This window comes from Erythrolamprus reginae, chromosome 2 (genome assembly GCF_031021105.1).
Source record: "Erythrolamprus reginae isolate rEryReg1 chromosome 2, rEryReg1.hap1, whole genome shotgun sequence".
Classification (NCBI taxonomy): domain Eukaryota; kingdom Metazoa; phylum Chordata; class Lepidosauria; order Squamata; family Dipsadidae; genus Erythrolamprus; species Erythrolamprus reginae.
The window spans coordinates 194833562-194854039 of NC_091951.1; the positions used below are offsets into that span (position 1 = coordinate 194833562).

Consider the following 20478-nt stretch of genomic DNA (forward strand, 5'->3'; position numbering starts at 1 on the left):
ATTGGTAACAGGACAAATATTGTGAATTTTGATTAGATGTTTTAGTGCTTCCTACTGGTTTTATTGTTTTAAAATGTTTCTCAAAAATTTAATTGTAAGACCTGTTCTGAATTGTCCAATGGTCATTTACTGAGATAGGTAGCTATAGAAATTGATTGATTGATTGATTGATATGAATGAATGAATGAATGAATGAATGAATGAATGAATGAATGAACGATATGACTTAAGGCCATCTTACTCATGGAATAGAATAGAATAGAATTTTATTGGCCAAGTGTGATTGGACACACAAGGAATTTGTCTTGGTGCATATGCTCTCAGCGTAGATAAAATAAAATATACATTTGTCAAGAATCATGTGGTACAACACTTAATGATTGGCATAGGGGTCAAATAAGCAATGAAGAAGCAATATTAATAAAAATCTTAGGATATAAGAAACAAGTTACAGTCATACAGTCAACATGGGAGGAAATGGGTGATAGGAATGGGCAATGTTATGGAAACTTGAGTTAAACATCTCATCATTTTATTTTTAAAAATTCTTTTTAACATTTAAAAAATGATCCATCAGTATTGAAAACCGGGCTAAGTCCCAGGATTATTATTGTTCGGTGGGCTTTTTAAAAAAAATGGTGCGGAGGGGTGGGGGGTGGAATGCAATTGTAGCTTTTGTCTCCTATTTTGATGCACATTGCCTCAAATTGCTTATAATCTGTCCTTGCTCTTCCCACTGGCGCCATTCCTGTTTCAGGAAGATTCTGGACACAGAAGATGAACTCCAAGAGATCAAATCTGATGCCGTACCTTCTGAAGTGCGAGACTGGCTGGCCTCCACTTTCACCCAGCAGACCCGGGCCAAGGGGCGCCGTTCGGAGGAGAAGCCCAAGTTTCGCAGCATTGTGCATGCTGTTCAAGCTGGCATCTTTGTGGAAAGGTTTGGCTCTTCTTACCACTCCCTGGACTGCCTGGGATTAGAGCGGAATAAGGTGGGAGGGATGAGAAGTAATGCTTGTGGGATTGAATAAGGAATGTTTCACATGGGATGACAACAGGGGTATTCAGCCGTTTTGGTGTATGGTTCGGGTGCTGGTAGCGGAAATTTTGAGTAGTTCGGAGAAACGGCAAATAACACCTCTGGCTAGCCCTGGCCTCCTGCCTCCACAATTAATAATAACAATTTATTAGATTTGTATGCCGCCTCTCTCCGAGGACTCCCTGTCCTCTATCCCCTTGGTTTTTTATCTCAACTGATTCGCACGGCAGACCAGATTGCTGTGTCTCGGCTGAGCTAACCAACAGCTCAGATCACCAAGCACTTACACCAAGAACGGGTTTTTTATTTTATTATTTATTTATTTTATTTATTAGATTTGTATGCCGCCCTTCTCCAAAAACCCGTGTCGGCTCACAGGGGAGAAGCCTCCATGGGGCCTCTCTATGAATCTCCTGGGAGGAAACAGGTCCTCCACCCTCCCTGTGGTTTCCCCAATCGCACACATTATTTGCTTTTACACTGATTCCTATGGGAAAAATGGCTTCTTCTTATAAACTTTTCTACTTAAGAACCTGGTCACTGAACTAATTAAGTTCATAAGTAGAGGTACCACTGTATTTCTGGAGGAGAGGCTCCAGTTCAACATGGCTAAAATTTATTGCCTTACCTGGAGCAAGCTGAATGCTCCTTGCATGTTGATGGGATTGGGAAGCTATTTCTAATTGAAAGTGAGCCAGATCTCCTCGGGACTGTCTGACTGTGTCCTCTACTTCACAGGATGTTCCGTCGGACGTACACAGCTGTGGGACCCAATTATTCTCAATCGGTCATCAACTGTCTGAAGGTAACAACTCTTTACCTTTTAACAACACTATGCTACCTGTGTCAATCTCTGCTGGATGTCACGAGCCTTACACTCTGGTAAACATTCCTAACTTTTGCACGGGTGGTTTCTCCTGCTTGAGAGGAGGTTTCTGTCATTCTCCCCACCCCAATTCTCAAGGCCGCTTTTGCCCATCACCTCAAGCCACTCATGGGGGTCAGTATTTATGAGTCAAGCTTTTCTAGATATTCTCTACTAGGAGAAGAGTCCTCCACTTCTTTGTTCACAACAGAATACATGATGTCACCAGACTTGAATTTTGGGGCTTAGACAATTTAGAACTACGCCACCTTTGATCTGACCTAAGTATAGCACACAAAATTATCCGCTACTATGCCCTGCCTGTCAATGACTACTTCAGCTTCACACCACAACAATACACAAGCTCACAATAGATACAAACTTAACGTAAACTGCTCCAAACCTGTTTGCAAAAAATATGTCTTCAGTAATGGGGTGGACATTGCCTGGAATACTGACTCTGTAGTTTCTTCCCCAAACCCCCAAAACTTTAACCTTAGACTGTCTACTGTTGGCTTCACTCCATTCCTAAGAAGTGTGTAAGGGCTGTGCATAAGCGCACCAGCCTGCCTACCATCCCTGTCCTAATGTCCCCATGCATTCATAACCATCTCATGTACTCATAACCATATTTATACATTTTATGTATTCACAGCCATTTCTATACTTTTTCTGCAATCGTACATATGCTTGACAAAATAAAATAAATAAATAAATATAATACTATCCACTCTTTATAAAGCATACTGGAGGCAAAGCTTTCTCGAAAGTCTTAGTTCTGACCAGTAATCAATAATCCGCACTGTAGGGCTTAATTAACCACGTAGGGAGAAGCTTAAAGGAATTCTCTTGGATACATATTATAAACCACGTCCTGGAGTGATTTGAAATAGGATTGTGGGTGTAGTAGAATGCAGCCTGGATTCCCAGGAGGGAAGAGTTGCATTTCCAGAAAATCAAAAGGCTAGTTTGGTCAGGGGAAAGGGGGTCAAGGCAGTTCTTCCCTAGAGGTTCTGAGAAATATCTTTAACGATGCAAGTAGTCACTTTAGTTTGGCAAGATTTCTGCCTATAGGGTGAAGAACCATAAATTGCTTAGAAGTAGTTCTGTGTGTCTCTCTTGATTGGTAGAGCCTGACAGTATGTAAAAATGAAGTGTATCATGAGTCTGTAATGTGCGTCTAAGGATGGATGAATGGATAGACAGATAGACAGACCTATTTGTTAGGGGAAATATTAATACCTAAAAATGAATTTCTTAGTTCACATTATGATAGCCTCCTGTTTTAAAAAAATCCTTTTATTTTAGAGCTTTGTCCCAATTTCCCCCCTTCCTACACCTGATGTAAGTCCTTTGCTTAGTAGTTTCAGGACATTTGACCCTCCTCCCCTGTTCTGTCTCTCACACTGCCTGTTTTCCTTCCTAGACGCTTGACCTCTGGTTTTTCGATGTCTTTGCACTGAACAGGGTGAGCGAAGACCATGCCTTGCGCACAATTGTCTTTGAACTGCTCACCCGCCACAATCTCAACAGCCGTTTCAAGGTAATGGATGTGTCAGAAGTGGGTGAGGTCCATTCTCCCCTTTCCCCTCTTTTCTCCCAACCTGAGACAAAGTTGGCCAGATGGTACAACTTGATAGGACATCAGCAAAATAATCATAGTAATTTCTCGAAGTTTAATATGTTATTTAAATCACAGGTCACCTACCTGTGATCCATGGACCACTGGTGGCCTGCAAGAAAAGTTTGGTGGTCCATGGAGAAATCTTGGCCCCTGGGCCAGATATGGTTGAGAACAATTAATCCAGTTCAGGAAGAGAAAAGGAAAGGAAAGCAAGAAGAGGAAAGGAAAGGAGGAGAGGAAAAGAATAGAAGAAGAGGAAAGGAAAGAAAGAAGAGGAAAGGAAAAGAAAAGGGAAGGGAGCGGAGGGGAGGGGAGGGGAGGGGAGGGAAGGGACTACAGCTATAGCTCTGGAATATGGGACTGACTTTTCCACCAACATCAGCAAACCACTGTCAAATAAGCTTTAATTATTTTGTAATAATTACACTGCCTTTAATGATTTTGTTACAACTAAACAACATTTAAAGATTTTTTTGTAATTAAATAAGCATTTATAATTTTGTTATGTTAAGTAGGTGCATTTCATGTTAATAAAATGAAAGTTCTCTGTATTTATCTTTTACAAAATCATATTAGTGGTCTGTGAGACTTAAAATTATGTATTTGGTGGTCTGCAAGATTTAAAAGTGTAACCTTGGTGGTCCCTGAGATCCAAAAGGTTGGGCACCCCTGGTTTAAGTTACCAGTGCTTTTTTGCGGGGTGAAGGTTACAGTAATGGAAGGTTGAAGTTTATATCAACATTCATCATCCTTCATGGGCAAAGCCATTGGCATAAAATTATGGGAGTGATAGTGCAAAACCTCAGCAGGAGTCCAGCTGCTTCTCCTGAGTCAAACAGTTCAACGTTTGCCAGATGAGATGTTGCTTCAATGAGAGAGGATGCTGATATTCATGATAAGGCTACAGTCACCTAGCCCTACCTTGAAAACTTCCATATTTAACAAATGCTGAGGCATAAGTTGACTTGCCAGTATGTACCGCCTAGGTCACTCTGGCTTTTCCAACAAACTATTATGAAAACAAATTGTGGCTGATTGCGATCCCAGTCACCAGTTGCTGGCTGGAGAATTATGGGAGTTGAATGACACACATTGTAAAACTGCCAACTTTGAAAAACACAGCAGTAGATCTCATATATATATACTAAAATGAGAATCCTACTCTGCACAGAAGATGTATGAAAAGGGGTTTTGTGTTCAGTCTCTAGCGTCTCCAAATTGGATTGGGAAAAAACTCCTGTCTGGAATTTTGGAGATCCACCACTTAGGAAGATTACATTTCGGACCTGTTAGACTACAACTCCCATCATCTCAAAACAGACTTCCTGTGCTGGCTGAGGAGTTATAATCCACCATAATTGGAAGACATACTTGGAAAAACTAATACAGGTGGCACCAAAGATAGCAATAGCACTTAGGCAAATATAGCACTTCACGGTGCTTTTACAGCCCTCTTGAACCAGTTTACAGTGTCAGCACATTGGCCCCACAATCTGGAGTCTTCATTTTACCTCCGAAGGATGGAAAGCTGTGTGAACGCTGAGCCAGTCAGGATCGAACTGCTGGCATTCGGCAGAATTACCCTGCAATACTGCATTCTAACTGCTGTGCCACCATCAAACTCAATAGAAGACAACTAGGCTTGCAGCTGTTTCCAGATCTTGCCTAGGGTCATATTTCTCAAGGATTATACTATTCTAGGTAATATTCCATTTAAGGTAAAAAGGTTGTGAGTATGCAAAGCAGTCAAGCTGCTGAGTCATAGTGAGTAAGCCGCAACCTGATTGGGCTAGAACAGTATAAGAAGCAATGTACCTTTGCAGTGAGTGTGATTGGTTGGTTGGTTAGTTCTAGTCTTGTGGATGGATTGGTTTATTGCATTGTGGTTTATAGTTGTAGTAAAGTACTTTCTGTAAATAGAAGAATAGGAGAGATTCTATTTTTGATACCCTGAAGAGTAAAACTTCTTCAACCAGATCCTGCTGAATTGTCTTCATTCTTCATCGGCTTTAGTTCCTGAGTTCTGGTGTCACACATTCCTGGGCCTAGCCAGTAGCTTTCGAACGCAACTTTGTCTTTGTTGTTTTTCAGATCCCCACGGTGTACCTCATGACATTCCTGGATGCCCTGGAGGCTGGTTATGGGAAATATAAGAACCCTTATCACAATCAGATACATGCTGCTGATGTTACCCAGACTGTACATTGCTTCCTGCTTCGCACTGGCATGGTGGTAAGGCTAACCTGTAGACTGAGTGCTTCTGCAAATGTCCCGTTTGCTCACCCTCCAGCTGGAAAGTATTGATATTACATGCTTAAAAAATTAATTCTGTTTTTGGGGTCTGATGAAACTTCCAAATCTTGGGTTTTAATGCCTACCTTTCTGCTGGGTTGACATGAATTAATTAATTAATTGATTTGTTTGTTTGTTTGTATTTCTATGCCACCCTTCTCCGCCGACTCGGGGTGGCATAGAATTACTGTCCCTAGGACAAATATCAGGCATGCGACCTATGTGCTGTTCTTGATCAAAACTCACTGAAATGCCATATGAGAAAACACAGTGCCCTCTAGAGGTCTTCCCAGATTAGCACTAAGCCAGGAATTGGGAAAACTGATTGCAGTCAGCAAATGTTTGCTAAGTGAGATGTGTTTTTTCCCCATCCTAGACCTAGATTGAGTGGTGTCTTTAAAAATAGGGCATTAAGCAAAAAATTCTACAGGTTATATTACAAGATCAATACACAGTTGTAATTCAAATATAAAAACCATATCAAGTAAAAAAACAAACAAACAAACCCTAAATTAAATCAGTAATCTGACCTGCTAAAATGCATTCCAACAAATGAAACAAAATCTTGTTGAAATAGAAAGTTCCCAGATGACAGAAATTTTATTTGGAATGACACAAAACCACATTTGTGGTAGGAATGCTAAAATGAGAAATGGAATATGTCCTACATAGGAACAAATTTTTGTTTATTATTATTATTATTATTATTATTATTATTATTATTATTATTATATTTGTATGCCGCCCCTCTCCGTAGACTCAGGGTGGCCCACAGCAATAATACAACAATGTACAACAAATCTAATATTTAAAAGTAACTAAAAACCCCTTATTTAAAAAGCAGAACATACACACAAACATAATATGCATAAACTATATAGGCCTGGGGGAGATGACTCAATTCCCCCATGCCTGACGGCAGAGGTGGGTTTTAAGAAATTTACAAAAGGCAAGGAGGGTGGAAGCAATCCTAATCTCCGGGGGGAGCTGGTTCCAGAGGGTCGGGGTCGCCACAGAGAAGGCTCTTCTTCTTATATCTGTATATCTTATTTTGCACATACTCAACCACATATATGCACTAAAGGACAACAAGATGAGTATCTATCTGTGCTTTGTTGTTGTTCCTCTTCTTGCCATGTGAAGTGCAATTGTTATAGGGTCCATTTCCAGGAAAATATGCCTTAAGTCAAAATTTATTCCACAGATAGTACAGCAATTAATCTAGAAAGTTCATGGAATCAGGAGGTTTTGGTCATAGGGATGATGATTCCCTAGTATAGAACTTGTCCTTCATTTATGGTAGCAAAGTTCTGGAGTTATTCCCAGGTATCACCTTTTCACTCCCAAAGATGCTGATCCTTTCTTGCTGCTTCTTCCTCTGCAGCACTGCCTGACAGAGATTGAGGCCCTGGCCATTATCTTTGCAGCTGCAATCCATGACTATGAGCACACGGGTACCACCAACAGCTTCCACATCCAGACCAAGTAAGTAAAGAGGTTGTGTGGATGTGTCCATTGTTAAACTTACCCTGTTGTTTTAGAGGAAAGAAGAGTTCTCAAAGACTTTTGGAACATAGAGTAACAAATAGTAAGTCAACTGTGTTGATTACTTGAGGCCTCCATGGCCTCTTTTTGCCAGGCAATTAAAAATAAACTAAAGTAGACCATTGTATATAGGTAGTCCTTGACTTACAACAGTTCGTTTAGTGACAGTTCAAAGTTACAATGGGGTTGAAAAAAGCGATTTATGACCATTGCAATATCCCTAGAGCAGGGGTAGGCAAAGTTGGCTCTTCTATGACATGTGGACTTCAACTCCCAGAATTCCCGAGTTAGCATGATTGGCTCAGGAATTCTGGCAGTTGAAGTCCACAAGTCATAGAAGAGCCAACTTTGCCTACCCTTGCCCTAGGGTCATGTTAATGTATGAGCAGAGTATTCCTTGTTTACCAAGGTTGCGCAAACAGAAACATTTATATTGAGATCAGTTATGAATAACCACTCAGCCACACACAGATACACTAACTTGAGTTAAAGTTTACTTTGAGAAATAACACGTTCCGATAAACAATTCAAAGTAATACACGTAATAATCAGAATAACAATCCAAATATTATCAAGTACAAAGTCTTTCTTTCCAGTTGTTTTTGTCATAAACAGTAAACAAAGATATCAAGCCTATAAACACAGTTTAACTATGGTACATAATTACAACACATCGAACGCAGAGAGAATGCAGACCAAACTAACAATGAATAGTGAGACAAAGAGAGACTGAGAGAGTGACTCAGAGAAATAAGTTATGACTCTAGCTCCCTCTTGTGGCATTCTGCAATACCTTCAGCCAATCAAACATAGCTCAATTAAAGCTGTATACGTTAACACACATTGTTGTTTTATATATTGCCAACCCAACTGTTTTGGACAGAGTCCTAACAGGCCATGTGATCAAAATTCAGATGCTTGGCAACTGATTCATATTTATGATGGTTGCAGTATCGCGTGATCAGTTTCTGCGACCTTCCAACAAGCAAAGTCAATGGGGAAGCCAGACTTAACCGGGTTTACTAACGTCACAATTTCAATGATTTCCCTCAACAACAGTGGCAATAAAAGTCTCAAAAGTTGTTTCGCTTAACAACAGAAATGTGGGGCTCAATTGTGGTCATAAGTCGAGGACTGCCTGAATTTGGGGTTAACCAAAATGTTTAAAAGTTCACCGGTTTCTCAAAAAACCCAAGATCCTTGACATTGTGTTTCCTTCCTTTTGTTTTCAGGTCAGATACAGCCATTTTGTACAATGACCGGTCGGTTCTGGAGAACCACCACATCAGCGCCATCTTCCGCATGATGCAGGATGACGAGATGAACATACTTGTTAACCTGGCCAAGGATGAATTTGTGTGAGCCCTCATCCTCCCATTTCTTTACCAAAACTATGCTACCAGGAAAAACGGGGGCATGCTCTCACTGAGAAATGCTTTGAAGGGGTCCAGGCATTGTGGGGTGGAGTAGGGCAGAAATCAAGCAATGGATGGTCAACTTTGAGGTTAACTGGAGCATGATGGCCTCTTCCTGCAAAATGCTGTGTGTTTATACATTATTATTATTATTATTAATAATAATAGTTGTTGTTGTTGTTGTTATTATTATTATTATTATTATTATTATTATTATTATTATGTCAGTACAACACAGCAAACGAGATCACTATGCTGGATTTCGTATTTCATCACCAGTCTGGCACTTCCCAAGCACCTAGGACTGCATGATGTAGCGGCGAAATATGTTTGCCGATCCCAGTAGTAAACGATCCTTTGGCACTGCGCCCAGCGTGCCAAGTACCATTGGGATCACTTTCACTGGCTTATGCCAGAGTCGTTGCAGCTCGATTTTTAGACCTTCGTATTTCACTAATTTCTCTAGCTGCTTCTCCTCAATTCTGCTGTCTCCTGGATTATTATTATTATTATTATTATTTTTATTATTATTATTAATTAGATTTGTATGCCGCCCCTCTCCATAGACTCGGGGCGGCTCACAACAGTGATAAAAACAATACATAATGACAAATCTAATAATTGGAATCTAAAATAGCAATTATACACATAAAACATCTAAAAGAGAAACCCCAGTAAATAAAAGCATACATACAGTCATATTGTGCACAGAAACTACATAGGTAAGGGGAAAATGTCTCAGTTCCCCCAAGCTTGACGACAGAGATGGGTTTTGAGGAGTTTACAAAAGGCAAGGAGGATGGGGGCAGTCCTAATCTCCGGGGGGAGCTGATTCCAAAGGGTCGGAGCCGCCATAGAGAAGTCTCTCCCCCTGGGTCCTGCCAGATGGCATTGTTTAGTTGCCGGGACCTGGAGAAGGCCAACTCTGTGGGACCTAACTGGTCGCTGGGATTTGTGCGGCAGAAGGCGGTCCCAGAGATATTATGGTCCGGTGCCATGAAGGGCTTTATAGGTGATAACCAACACTTTGAATTGTGACCGGAAACTGATCGGCAACCAATGCAGACTGCGGTGTGTTGGAGTAACATGGGCATATTTGGGAAAGCCCATGATTGCTCTTGCAGCTGCATTCTGCATGATCTGAAGTTTACGAACACTCTTCAAAGGTAGCCCCATGTAGAGAGCGTTACAGTAGTCGAATGTCTAGGTGATGAGGGCATGAATGACTGTGAGCACTGACCCCCGGTCCAAATAGGGCCACAACTGGTGCACCAGGCGAACCTGTGCAAACATAGTTGTGAGAAAGGGCAACAATTAAGTTGAGCCTCCTCCTCCAGTTAAGCGGGCTTGGGTTTTTATAATCACGTTAACTGCTCCTGTGTGAGACTCCTTCTAATTGCCTTTTATTTTTATTTTTTGGGGATATGTTATTTTCCCCCACTTTTAAACACATACAATATGACATACCTTCAATCTTCAATACAATAACAATAATTTTAGAATTACATAAGATATTTATCATCCAACAAATGCTACCTCCTCATCTGTTATCACCTGGATACTCCAATATAAAATTTTTCAGTATCCTTTTACACATTTACAATGCTGGTTGCTATTACAACTCATCTATTGCTTTCAGTCATCTGAATTTAGGCCATTGTGATTATTTTCAATTGTCATACATCCTTATTTACCTCATAAATATTTATTAACTCTTATCTTATGCTAATTGCCCTTAGAAAAAAGAAAAAGTTACTTACTTTTAAACATTATCCATACATAGCATCTAAATCTTACAGAATATTATCATAGCAATAACATTCCCGGGAAAAGAAAAAAAAACCAAATTCTATCCATTAAATTTACTTTTAATCAGTTCCATCTGATGCCCGTTTATTTTTGAATATCTCCTCTTTGGTGTGTCATGTCTTCTGTTACATTTCCAGAATGGTCGAAGGAAAGAGACCCCAGCATCTCAAAACCAGTGCTTTGTACATAGTGTAGAATTTGCTTAGATGGCGGCAGAAATAATTTAAAATTTTTTAAGGCATTATGTTTCTAGACATTTTGAAGCTAAAATGAGCTCAAATATGCAAAACCTTTCCATGCAGTGTGTTTGTGGTGTCCTCAGTTGTTGTTCAGATATTTATGAGGATAAAACTTCTGATCACCTGTCCTTGGTTTTCGAAACTAGCCTACTAGCAAAAGGTACCAAATTGTCCTCTTGCATGATGCAAAGAACTTCCTAATGGGTGTTCTGCCAGGCTCTCTGAAAGGAGCCTCCCGAAAATTCAAGGGTACAAATTTCAGACACACACACATTTGAAAATTCAAAACAATGTTCTTTATCACAAAATTCAAAATAAACTAAGCATTCTTTTTGTATTGCAAAGAGCACTCTTCCCAAAACAACCAAGTAGTCTGTACAATTTCCCTTAAGCAGTCATTAAGTACTTAGCTAGCATCTGTGAAGAAACTTCACACACCTTCTTCTTCCAAAGAAGTGAGACACACACACACACACGTTGCTCTGCTTTGTTTTCCAAGGCGTGAAAAAGCAACAAAGTCCAGAAAACACAAGATTCCTGACGAACTCCGATCAGGTATTATTCCACAACGGCCAAACCCACATGCTGCTATTTATAGCAGCAGCCCTAATTACTGGAGGTCCCCCCCCCCCAAACACAGGTGGCCTCACTTATTTCTTGTAATATGTTCTTACTTGGTCTCTTCTACGCATAATTCTGCGCTTGCGTGGGTCCAAAATGTCATCATCTGAATCAAGGGAAGATAAGAGAGATTGACTGCCTGGGCTGTGTGCCAAGCCCTCCTCTGCCGAGTCACTCCCACCTTCTTCTTCGTCCGAGGAAACTAAACTCTGAACTGATTCTGTTGGCAATAACACAGGCCTGTTGAATTTTCCCCTGCATCCACCTCCCCATTCCTTGGGGCAGGAGCTGGGCCAAAGCCAACCACAACAATGGAGTTGTGTATATGTGTGTGCGTGCGCATGTGTGTGTATGTGTGAGGGGTTAAATGCTCCCAGTTCGCTCGTGCCTATTGGTCATTGGAGATCCGGTTGTGAAGGGAGCACAAGGCTCTGTCCACCTGCCTGGATGCCTTCATTTGGATTCTTTTACCCTCTGCGCATGCTTTGCACATGTGCAGAGGATGAACCCAAACAGCGGCATCTGGGTGGGTGGGCAGAGCCTCACGCTCCCTTCATGACCGGCTCTCTGACGACCAATAGGCACGAGTGAACAAGGAACATCTCACCCCTGGTGTACACACATAGCTGCTCAGGGAGTTTTGCAATGAATAATAAGCAATGATGACAAAGGTTCTGGGTTCTACCAGCATTCATCACAAAACTGTTTGCAAGACTTGCTCTGTGGCACTCCTACTTTTCATGCCTCTTTTGATTTTTGAGAGGTTGAACGAGAGCTTCATTATCATGCCAGTACCTCCCACTTGGCTTGATTGACAGCTTCAGCCTGCACCCTATATTTCTGCCTGACACTCCAGGTTTGAAACTATTTCCAGATCGAAGGCAATTTACAAACCAGATGTACTCATCTTAGGCCCATGTCTGTGTTTGTGATATTCCCTCAGCCTGGCTGAGAGGCCCCATGAGGCTCTGTAAATAATGATTATGATGAATTGTCTAATTTTCCTGAAGCCCGCTCCCCTTTCTCGTATCGCCTTTGAGAATCGCCTTTTTTGTTGCTTGAGCAATAAATCTTCAGATTTGATGAAATATAAGTTTTGTGAGCAAAGAGAAAGGGAGGGGGACAGGAAATGGAGCACATATATCCTGCCTTGTGTACATTTGGTACACTCATTGCGGTGAACTTTGCATGGGGATTTCTACAGCTTTTCGAATTGGAATTTTTCCAGATACATATATGTTGTGGTTAGCTCTGGCCCAGCTCTTACCCCAAGGACTGTGGATGTGGGGGAGACATCCACATGCCGCAGACCTGTTTTGCTCCCGGTGGAATCTGCTGATGAAGGCTCCTCTGACCAAGAAGACATGAGTAACAGGGAGGAGGAGAGTGTGGCAGACAGCTCAGAAGGAGATCAATTCTCTAGCTCCTCCTTGGATTCGGAACAAGAGTTAATGATACAGCCACGCACATGGAGAGCGATGCATAGGCAGCAGCAACTGAGAGATTATTATCAAAGAAAATGAGGCCACCTGTGGTTGGGTGGGGCTGTGGTAATTAGTGAGGCTGCTATAAATAGCAGCGTGTGGGTTTGGCCATTGTGGAGGATTATCTGGTTGTTGTGTTTCGTGCCTGCCTTGCTGACTTCGACCTTTCTGTACTGATTTCCCCCCGCTTTGAAACTAAACCAGAGCAAAGTGTGTTTCACTTTCTGAAAGAAGAAGGACTGTGAATTGCCTCACAGCTGCAAGCTAAGTATCTCAGAACTGATAAGGGACTTGTGCACATTACCAGTTTGTTTGGAGACGAGTGCTCTTTGCTATACAAAAAGATTGCTTAGTTTATTTGAATTTTCGGTATAAAGAACATTGTTTTGAATTTTCAAACGGGTGTGTGTCTGAAATTTGTATCTGTGAATTTTCGGGAGGATTCTACCAGAGAGCTCGACAGAACACATATATTTGTGTGTGTTGTTTGTATGATTCTAGAGGCATGGTGAAATTAAGCTTTTAAATTCTAAATTATTTTTAAGCTCAGCTGCTCATCCGCAAAGATGATTACTTATTAAACCCATTCCTAGGCAGGGGGAAAAATGAAATAAAAGTTGTCAGACTCCTTCTGATAAACATATTACATTGCAGAGGACTTGCTGGGAAGATAGGATTTCCAAAGACTTCCTGCAGCAAGGCAGTCAGTGTGAAGATATGTTATATTTGGGAATACACCAAATAGTCGGAAAGTGTTTGTGTGTCTCTAATGGAATTTGAATCTTTCCAACCCATCCACCCCCAAGGAAAAAAAGGTTAAAAACATGACTGTCATTATCAAACACAATATCAAAAGCTAAACATGATAACAATATTATTTGATGTCCAAGCGGTTTTTGATATTCGTGTCATCTTGGTGCAGAATTTTTCTTATGGGATTGTAGTTTCAGCTCAAATATGACAGCTCGTGGGAACTGAATGGATAGATTTCTCTCTGTTTATCTGCAGAATGTATTTGTGTGGGGAGTTGAAACACATAAGGAAGAATATGTTTGATGGTGGCTGTGTTTCTTCATTTCATGGCGTGCAGGGAGCTCCGGTTGCTGGTGATTGAAATGGTTCTGGCTACAGACATGTCCTGTCACTTCCAGCAAGTCAAGTCCATGAAAACTTAATAATAGTAAATGCTAAGTGCCTGAAAATTAATTGAGCTTGGAAATATTGAATGAAATTTTAGAAAAGTATAATTTATGGAAATATATTTCCAGGCATGGGGGAACTGAACACCTCCCCCGGGCATGTTCAATTTATACATGGTATGTTTGTGTGTGTGTTTGTTAGTAAATGGGGTTCCTTTTAAATCTTTTTAAATATTTTAAAGCTATTTGGATTTGTTATGATTCGCCGTATCTTGTTGTGAGCCGCCCCGAGTCTGCGGAGAGGGGCGGCATACAAATCTAAATAATAAATAAATAAATAAATAAATAAATAAATAAATAAATAAATAAATAAATAAATAAATAAATAAATATTAATTGATACATTGGTGTTCAGGTAGATTTTCATAGTATTACTGGATTACTATAATACTATGATAAATATTTAAGAAATGAAGATTTTAAAGCATGGATTTATTAATAGTTGTGTTTTTGGTTTTGCTGGTTGTTTTATTTTTAATAGTAATAGATTTTGTTTTTGTTTTATTTATTTCTTTTAATAAAAAAGAAGGGAATTTTTTTCCTATTTGTTTGTGTGTTGTTTGCATCATTCTAGAGGCATGGTGAAATTAAGCTTTTAAATTCTAAATTATTTTTAAACTCAGCTGCTCATCCACAAAGATGATTACTTATTAAACCCATTCCTAGGCAGGGGGAAAAATGAAATAAAAGTTGTCAGACTCCTTCTGATAAACATATTACATTGCAGAGGACTTGCTGGGAAGATAGGATTTCCAAAGACTTCCTGCAGCAAGGCAGTCAGTGTGAAGATATGTTATATTTGGGAATACACCAAATAGTCGGAAAGTGTTTGTGTGTCTCTAATGGAATTTGAATCTTTCCAACCCATCCACCCCCAAGGAAAAAAAGGATAAAGACATGACTGTCATTATCAAACACAATATAAAAAGCTAAACATGATAACAATGTTATTTGAAGTCCAAGCGCTTTTTGATGTTCATGTCATCTTGGTGCAGAATTTTTCTTCTGAGATTGCAGAGTTTCAACTCAAATGTGACCGCTCATGGGAACTGAATGGATAGATTTCTCTCTGTTCATCTGCAGAATGTATTTGTGTGGGGAGTTGAAACACACAAGGAACAATATGTTTGATGGTGGCTGTGTTTCTTTATTTCATGCCGTGCAGGGAGCTCCGGTCGCTGGTGATTGAAATGGTTCTGGCTACAGACATGTCCTGTCACTTCCAGCAAGTCAAGTCCATGAAAACTTCCCTGCAGCAGCTGGAACGGTAAATGGCAGAAGCAGGGCTGTGGGTGCATGTACATTTTTTTAAACAGCTATAATGACCTATGGATATGTAATAGAAAAATTTTAAAGCATAAAAAAGCATTGAAAGTTGGCAAATACATATTAAATCTACAGAAAGCTCTTTAGCTAACCTCAGAGAGCTTTCTAGTGATGATGCTGACAATTAAGTCAATTCAGGGCAAGGGTGGATAAATGCTTCCTTTAAAGATTATGATGGGAGAGAGAGAGAGATGATAGATGATAGATTAGAGATAGATAGACAGACAGACAGACAGACAGATAACTAGATGAGACAGAGAAAGATATATAGCATTAGCAATAGTATTTAGACTTACAGTATATACTGCTTCATATTGCTTTTACAGCCCTCTCTAAGCAGTTTACAGAATCAGCCTATTGCCCCCAACAATCTGGGTCCTCATTTTACCCACCTCAGAAGGGTGGAAGGCTGAGTCAACCTTGAACCGGTGGTGAGATTTGAACTGCTGAACTATAGCTAGCAGTTAGCTGAAGTAGCCTGCAGTGCTGCACTCTAACCACTGCGCCACTTCTTATGATGTGATATACTATATTATAAATTTTATATACACTGCTCAAAAAAAAAAGAGGGAATACTTAAATTAACACATCCTAGATCTAAATGAATGAAATATTCTCATTGAATACTTTTTTCTGTACAAAGTTGAATGTGCACAACAGCATGTGAAATTGATTGTTCATCAGTGTTGCTTCCTAAGTGGACAGTTTGATTTCATGGAAGTTTGATTTACTTGGAGTTACATTGTGTTGTTTAAGTGTTCCCTTTATTTTTTTGAGTAGTGTATATAATAGGCTGCACACACACATATACACATACATATATACATATATACATACATACACACACACACAAACACACACACACACAAACACATACACTCATGCATATAGAGAGAGGGAGGGAGAGAGATTCACAGATGGATGGATGGATGGATGGATGGATGGATGGATGGATGGAGATAGATATAGAAAGATAGATAGATAGAATTGTAGATAAAACAATGGGCAGGACAGGACTTTCTGAACTGCATCTGGAAACACTTGTCTGAATAAGTCAACAGTTCTTTGAGGTCACCCAGATTCCTTCCTGGCTGCTTCTAGCATGCACAGAGGATATCGGAAAAAGTCAAGGTCTTTGCTTTTTAAAAAAATATTTTTATTATTTTTCAAAAGACAAACATCACAAACAAAACACATAACATAAAAAGGAGCTACAATCGCTCAGCTCAAAATAGAAGTCTTCATGACACAAAAAGGAAAAACTATTATTAATTAGATCAATTCAGAGAAGTAAAAAATATCTGTTATATTTCTCTATTTATAGACATATCTAATGATAAATTCATTTTTTAAAATATTCATTAAACATTTCTTTTTATTCAACCAAGTATAAACCCTCTCCCAAATTTTGTAAAATTCTGATTCTTCTTGATTATTTAACAAAGTCAAGGTCTTCGAACATATTTGTGGAGCATAAAGTAAGAAGTTGCAGAAGTTTCTCCTGTTGCCTAAGGAGTATAGCTGGATTTTTAAAAAATCAGCTATGACACCAGAGGTCTCTAGGATGAGGATGTTACACAGTAGTGGTAATTCTGCTTCTTGGTGGGATTGGTGTTGATACTTGCTAAATCAGGCTTATATACAGCAACACAGGTGAGAGCCTAGCATAGCAAACAGGAAGTCGCCTGTCCCCATTGGGATGCTGTACTTTTGCTGGTACATTATGTCCCAGGGGCAAGATCTGACCCCATTCTTGTTATTCTTGTACTGTTGCTTCCCCAGGATTGACAAGTCAAAAGCTCTCTCCTTGTTGCTGCATGCAGCTGATATCAGCCACCCCACCAAACAATGGCCGGTGCACTGCCGATGGACCAAAGCTCTCATGGAAGAGTTCTTCCGCCAGGTATGCCTGGGATTCTCCCTTGGAGGGGTTATAAAGTTGGGGCTTGGATGCCACCGGATAGGACTAGTAATGGGCAGCCAAAATTGTTACTGCCACACTATGGGTGTGACTTATTTTGTGGGAGCGGCTTAATAGTCAAGACTGGGTAGGAGTGGCTTGCTGGCCATTTGACTAGGTGGGAGTGGCTTGAACGATCATCATCATTCAAGTGAACTGTTAAGTCCTCGACTTACAACCTTACCAGTGTCGCTCGCTGGAGTGACAATTTGCTTCGCATTTCCTGCGCTCTCCTTCCTGGGTCACACACACCCTGCCTCAGGCTGGGTAGCTAGGCGAACAGGTGCTGCCAGAAGCATAAATGTTGCCAGCGCCGCTTCCACCCATGCCTTCTGCTTGCACCTCAGGCGGGAGGTGGCCGCATGAGGCTGGAGGGGAACCGGGCAAGAGAGTTTGTCCAAGGCCAGGAAGGAGGAAAGAGGAAAAAAGCAAGGAGCGCAGACGCAGCAGCAGGGGAAAAAAGGAGAGCCGAGCCGAGCCCGGTAATCCAGGAAGTGACAGCCACCGATCAGCTGGAGCTGCACATGCATCTTCATTTCTGCCGGTGGAACTGTGTTCCACCCCATCCTGCCTGCTGCCCACCCCTGGATAGGACTACATGCTTACCTCTCTGGTGGTCAGAATCGCTTGTGGAAACAAAGCCATGGTTGCCAGGTTGCATGGAATCTACAGAGTTTTCAGTGAAAGATTATATTCCGTGCCTGAACTGTGGCTGAGTCTGCACTGCATGTCACATCTGGTTAGCCAATTAGCCTGTTTTCTGGGTTTGTATCAATCGCCCTGAATTGTGAAGCACTCCCGAGGCTGGGTTGCATGACTTCTGCGCCACCGGACAGTCAAATGGAATTACAGCTAGCCACGTTTTAATGCCATTTGTGAATATAACTGATTGCGTTACAGATGCCATGTTACCTGTGTCTGCCTTAGGTCATCAACGCTACGAGACTTGGTCCTTATCTGCCTTGTTTTTTATAGGGAGACAAGGAAGCTGAGCTGGGATTGCCCTTCTCCCCATTGTGTGATCGCACATCCACCCTGGTGGCCCAGTCACAGATTGGTGAGTGGTCAAAAGAAAAAAAAACAGACTGTATGCCATGGTGAAGCTCTCCTTGACCGCTTCTTCCTTTCCTCCCTCAATGTAGTAGAGATGCTCATGTATCCTCCACTCCATTGCTTCGTTTTCTCCCGCCACAGGGGCAGCAAAGCGAACTGTCCTCATTGTACTCGGTGTATAACGAGTGATGGGCTGCCAAAATTTTTACTCCCACGCTGTGGACGTGGCTTACTTTGTGGGTGTGGCTTAATGATCATGTGATCAGGTGGGAGTGGCTTGACAATCATGTGACCGGGGTGGCTTAAAGGTCATGTGATTGGGTGGGAGTGGCTTACCCACTAAGCTAAGTTTTCAAATAGATGCTTGGACTCTTGTTCCGTTGATAAACTCACATTATTTGAATAGCCACAAAAAGGACAAATGATAGACAGCATTATTTGTTGAAGAGCACAGTAACATTTTAAGGTTTTGTGCTGAACCCACAAGGTTCAGTATGATATCAGATTAGGCAAGAAGCTCGATTTTCTTTAATTGCTATAAAAGTTCAGTCATAGATAATGATTAAAATGATTAAAGCATTTATGGGTAAAAACATACTATTTAATTATTTCCTATTTTAAAAGTAATTTACTAAGGTACTGGAGAAGGAAGGACAATAAAAAAACTATTAAGTATTCAATAAATAGTGCATAAACTTGCTACCCCCACTTCCCCCCCCAGGGGGCAGCAGCCCATCACTGTGTATAACCCTTCAGAAGAAAGCAGAGGCACCCATGGGCTTGTCTCTAACATTCTTTTCTTTCCACAGGTTTCATTGACTTTATTGTGGAACCCACTTTCCAAGTCCTGACAGACGTAGCAGAGAAAATGGTCATCCCGTTAGTGGAAGAAGGTTCCAAGAATAAATCGTCCAGCCAGCAGAGCAGGTTGGCATTTAGTGGCAGGGATGGGGAATTGTGGAAGGCCGGGAGAGGCAGCTGTGGCGGAGGGAGTGAACCTCTTGGTGGCATTCTTTATTGCAGTGTTTCTTAACCTTGGCCACTTCCAGACGCGTGGACTTCAACTCCCAGAATTCCTCGGCTGGCATGGCTTCCTGGGGAATTCTGGGAGTTAAAGTCCACACATTTTGAAGTTGCTGATGTTGAAAAACGTTGCCTTGTGGCATTAATTCTTTCTAGGATTTTGTCCAATATTCCAATTCTCTGGCCTGACCTCCCTAATGTAGATCAGCAGGTGGAAGATTGCTTTTCAATCTTGTTCACAATTGTGGAGAAAAATATTACTGCTTCTTAAACATAAACTGTTTCCCCTGGGTCCCTGATGGCTTTCTGATTGGTCTAGCCCAGCGGTCCCCAAACTACGGCCCATGGGCCACATGCGGCCCACTGAGGCCATTTATCTGGCCCGCGGGTCTTTTCCAAGGCAGCACTGGAAAAGCAGTGAGAACATCCCCCTCAATCTCATCTCACCTGAGGTAAAGTAAGGCTTGACAAAAGCCGAGCTGGGCACAATACACACACATACATGCACACACCCGTCTCCTCCTCCTCTTTGAGTTTCTAGCTCCCGTTTTCTGAATGGGGATTGAATGGGAGTCTGGGGTCGGAGGGTGGAGGCTTGTCGGGTGAGTCCTCCGCGGGGAGAGAAGGGGGAGGGTGAAAGAGGGAAAAGAGAGAGAAGTGGAGAGAAAGAAAGAAAAGGGAAAGAGAAGGGGAAAAGTGAGGGAAAGAGAAGTGGAGAGGAAGGAAGGAGGGAGGGAAGGAGGAAAGGAAGGAAGGTGGAAAAAGAGAGGGAGAGAGAAAGGGAGGGAGGGAGGAAAAGAGATAACAAGAGAGAGAGAGTGAGAAAGAGACAGAGAGAGCAAGAGACAGAAAGAAAGCAAGAGAGAGAGCAAGAGAGAGAGAGAAAGAAAGCAAGAGAGAGAGAGAGAGTGAGTGAGTGAGAGAGAAAGAAATAAGGTATGTGCAGTGTGCATAGGAATCTGTTCATAGGTTTTTTTAAAGTCC

At 41.3% G+C, this 20478-nt stretch overlaps 1 protein-coding gene across 3 annotated transcripts in view; it reads left to right on the forward strand.

The window, feature by feature from the left end:
• PDE1B (phosphodiesterase 1B) overlaps positions 1-20478 on the forward strand; it is a 230555-nt gene that overhangs the window by 199418 nt on the left and 10659 nt on the right. For all 3 annotated transcript variants that reach the window (XM_070741008.1, XM_070741010.1, XM_070741009.1), the window contains 10 exons: positions 758-940; positions 1778-1844; positions 3331-3447; positions 5620-5760; positions 7205-7305; positions 8598-8723; positions 15298-15399; positions 17241-17361; positions 18394-18475; positions 19281-19398. In XM_070741008.1, coding sequence (XP_070597109.1) covers positions 758-940; positions 1778-1844; positions 3331-3447; positions 5620-5760; positions 7205-7305; positions 8598-8723; positions 15298-15399; positions 17241-17361; positions 18394-18475; positions 19281-19398 — 1158 coding nt within the window. The remainder of the gene's footprint in view (positions 1-757; positions 941-1777; positions 1845-3330; positions 3448-5619; positions 5761-7204; positions 7306-8597; positions 8724-15297; positions 15400-17240; positions 17362-18393; positions 18476-19280; positions 19399-20478) is intronic.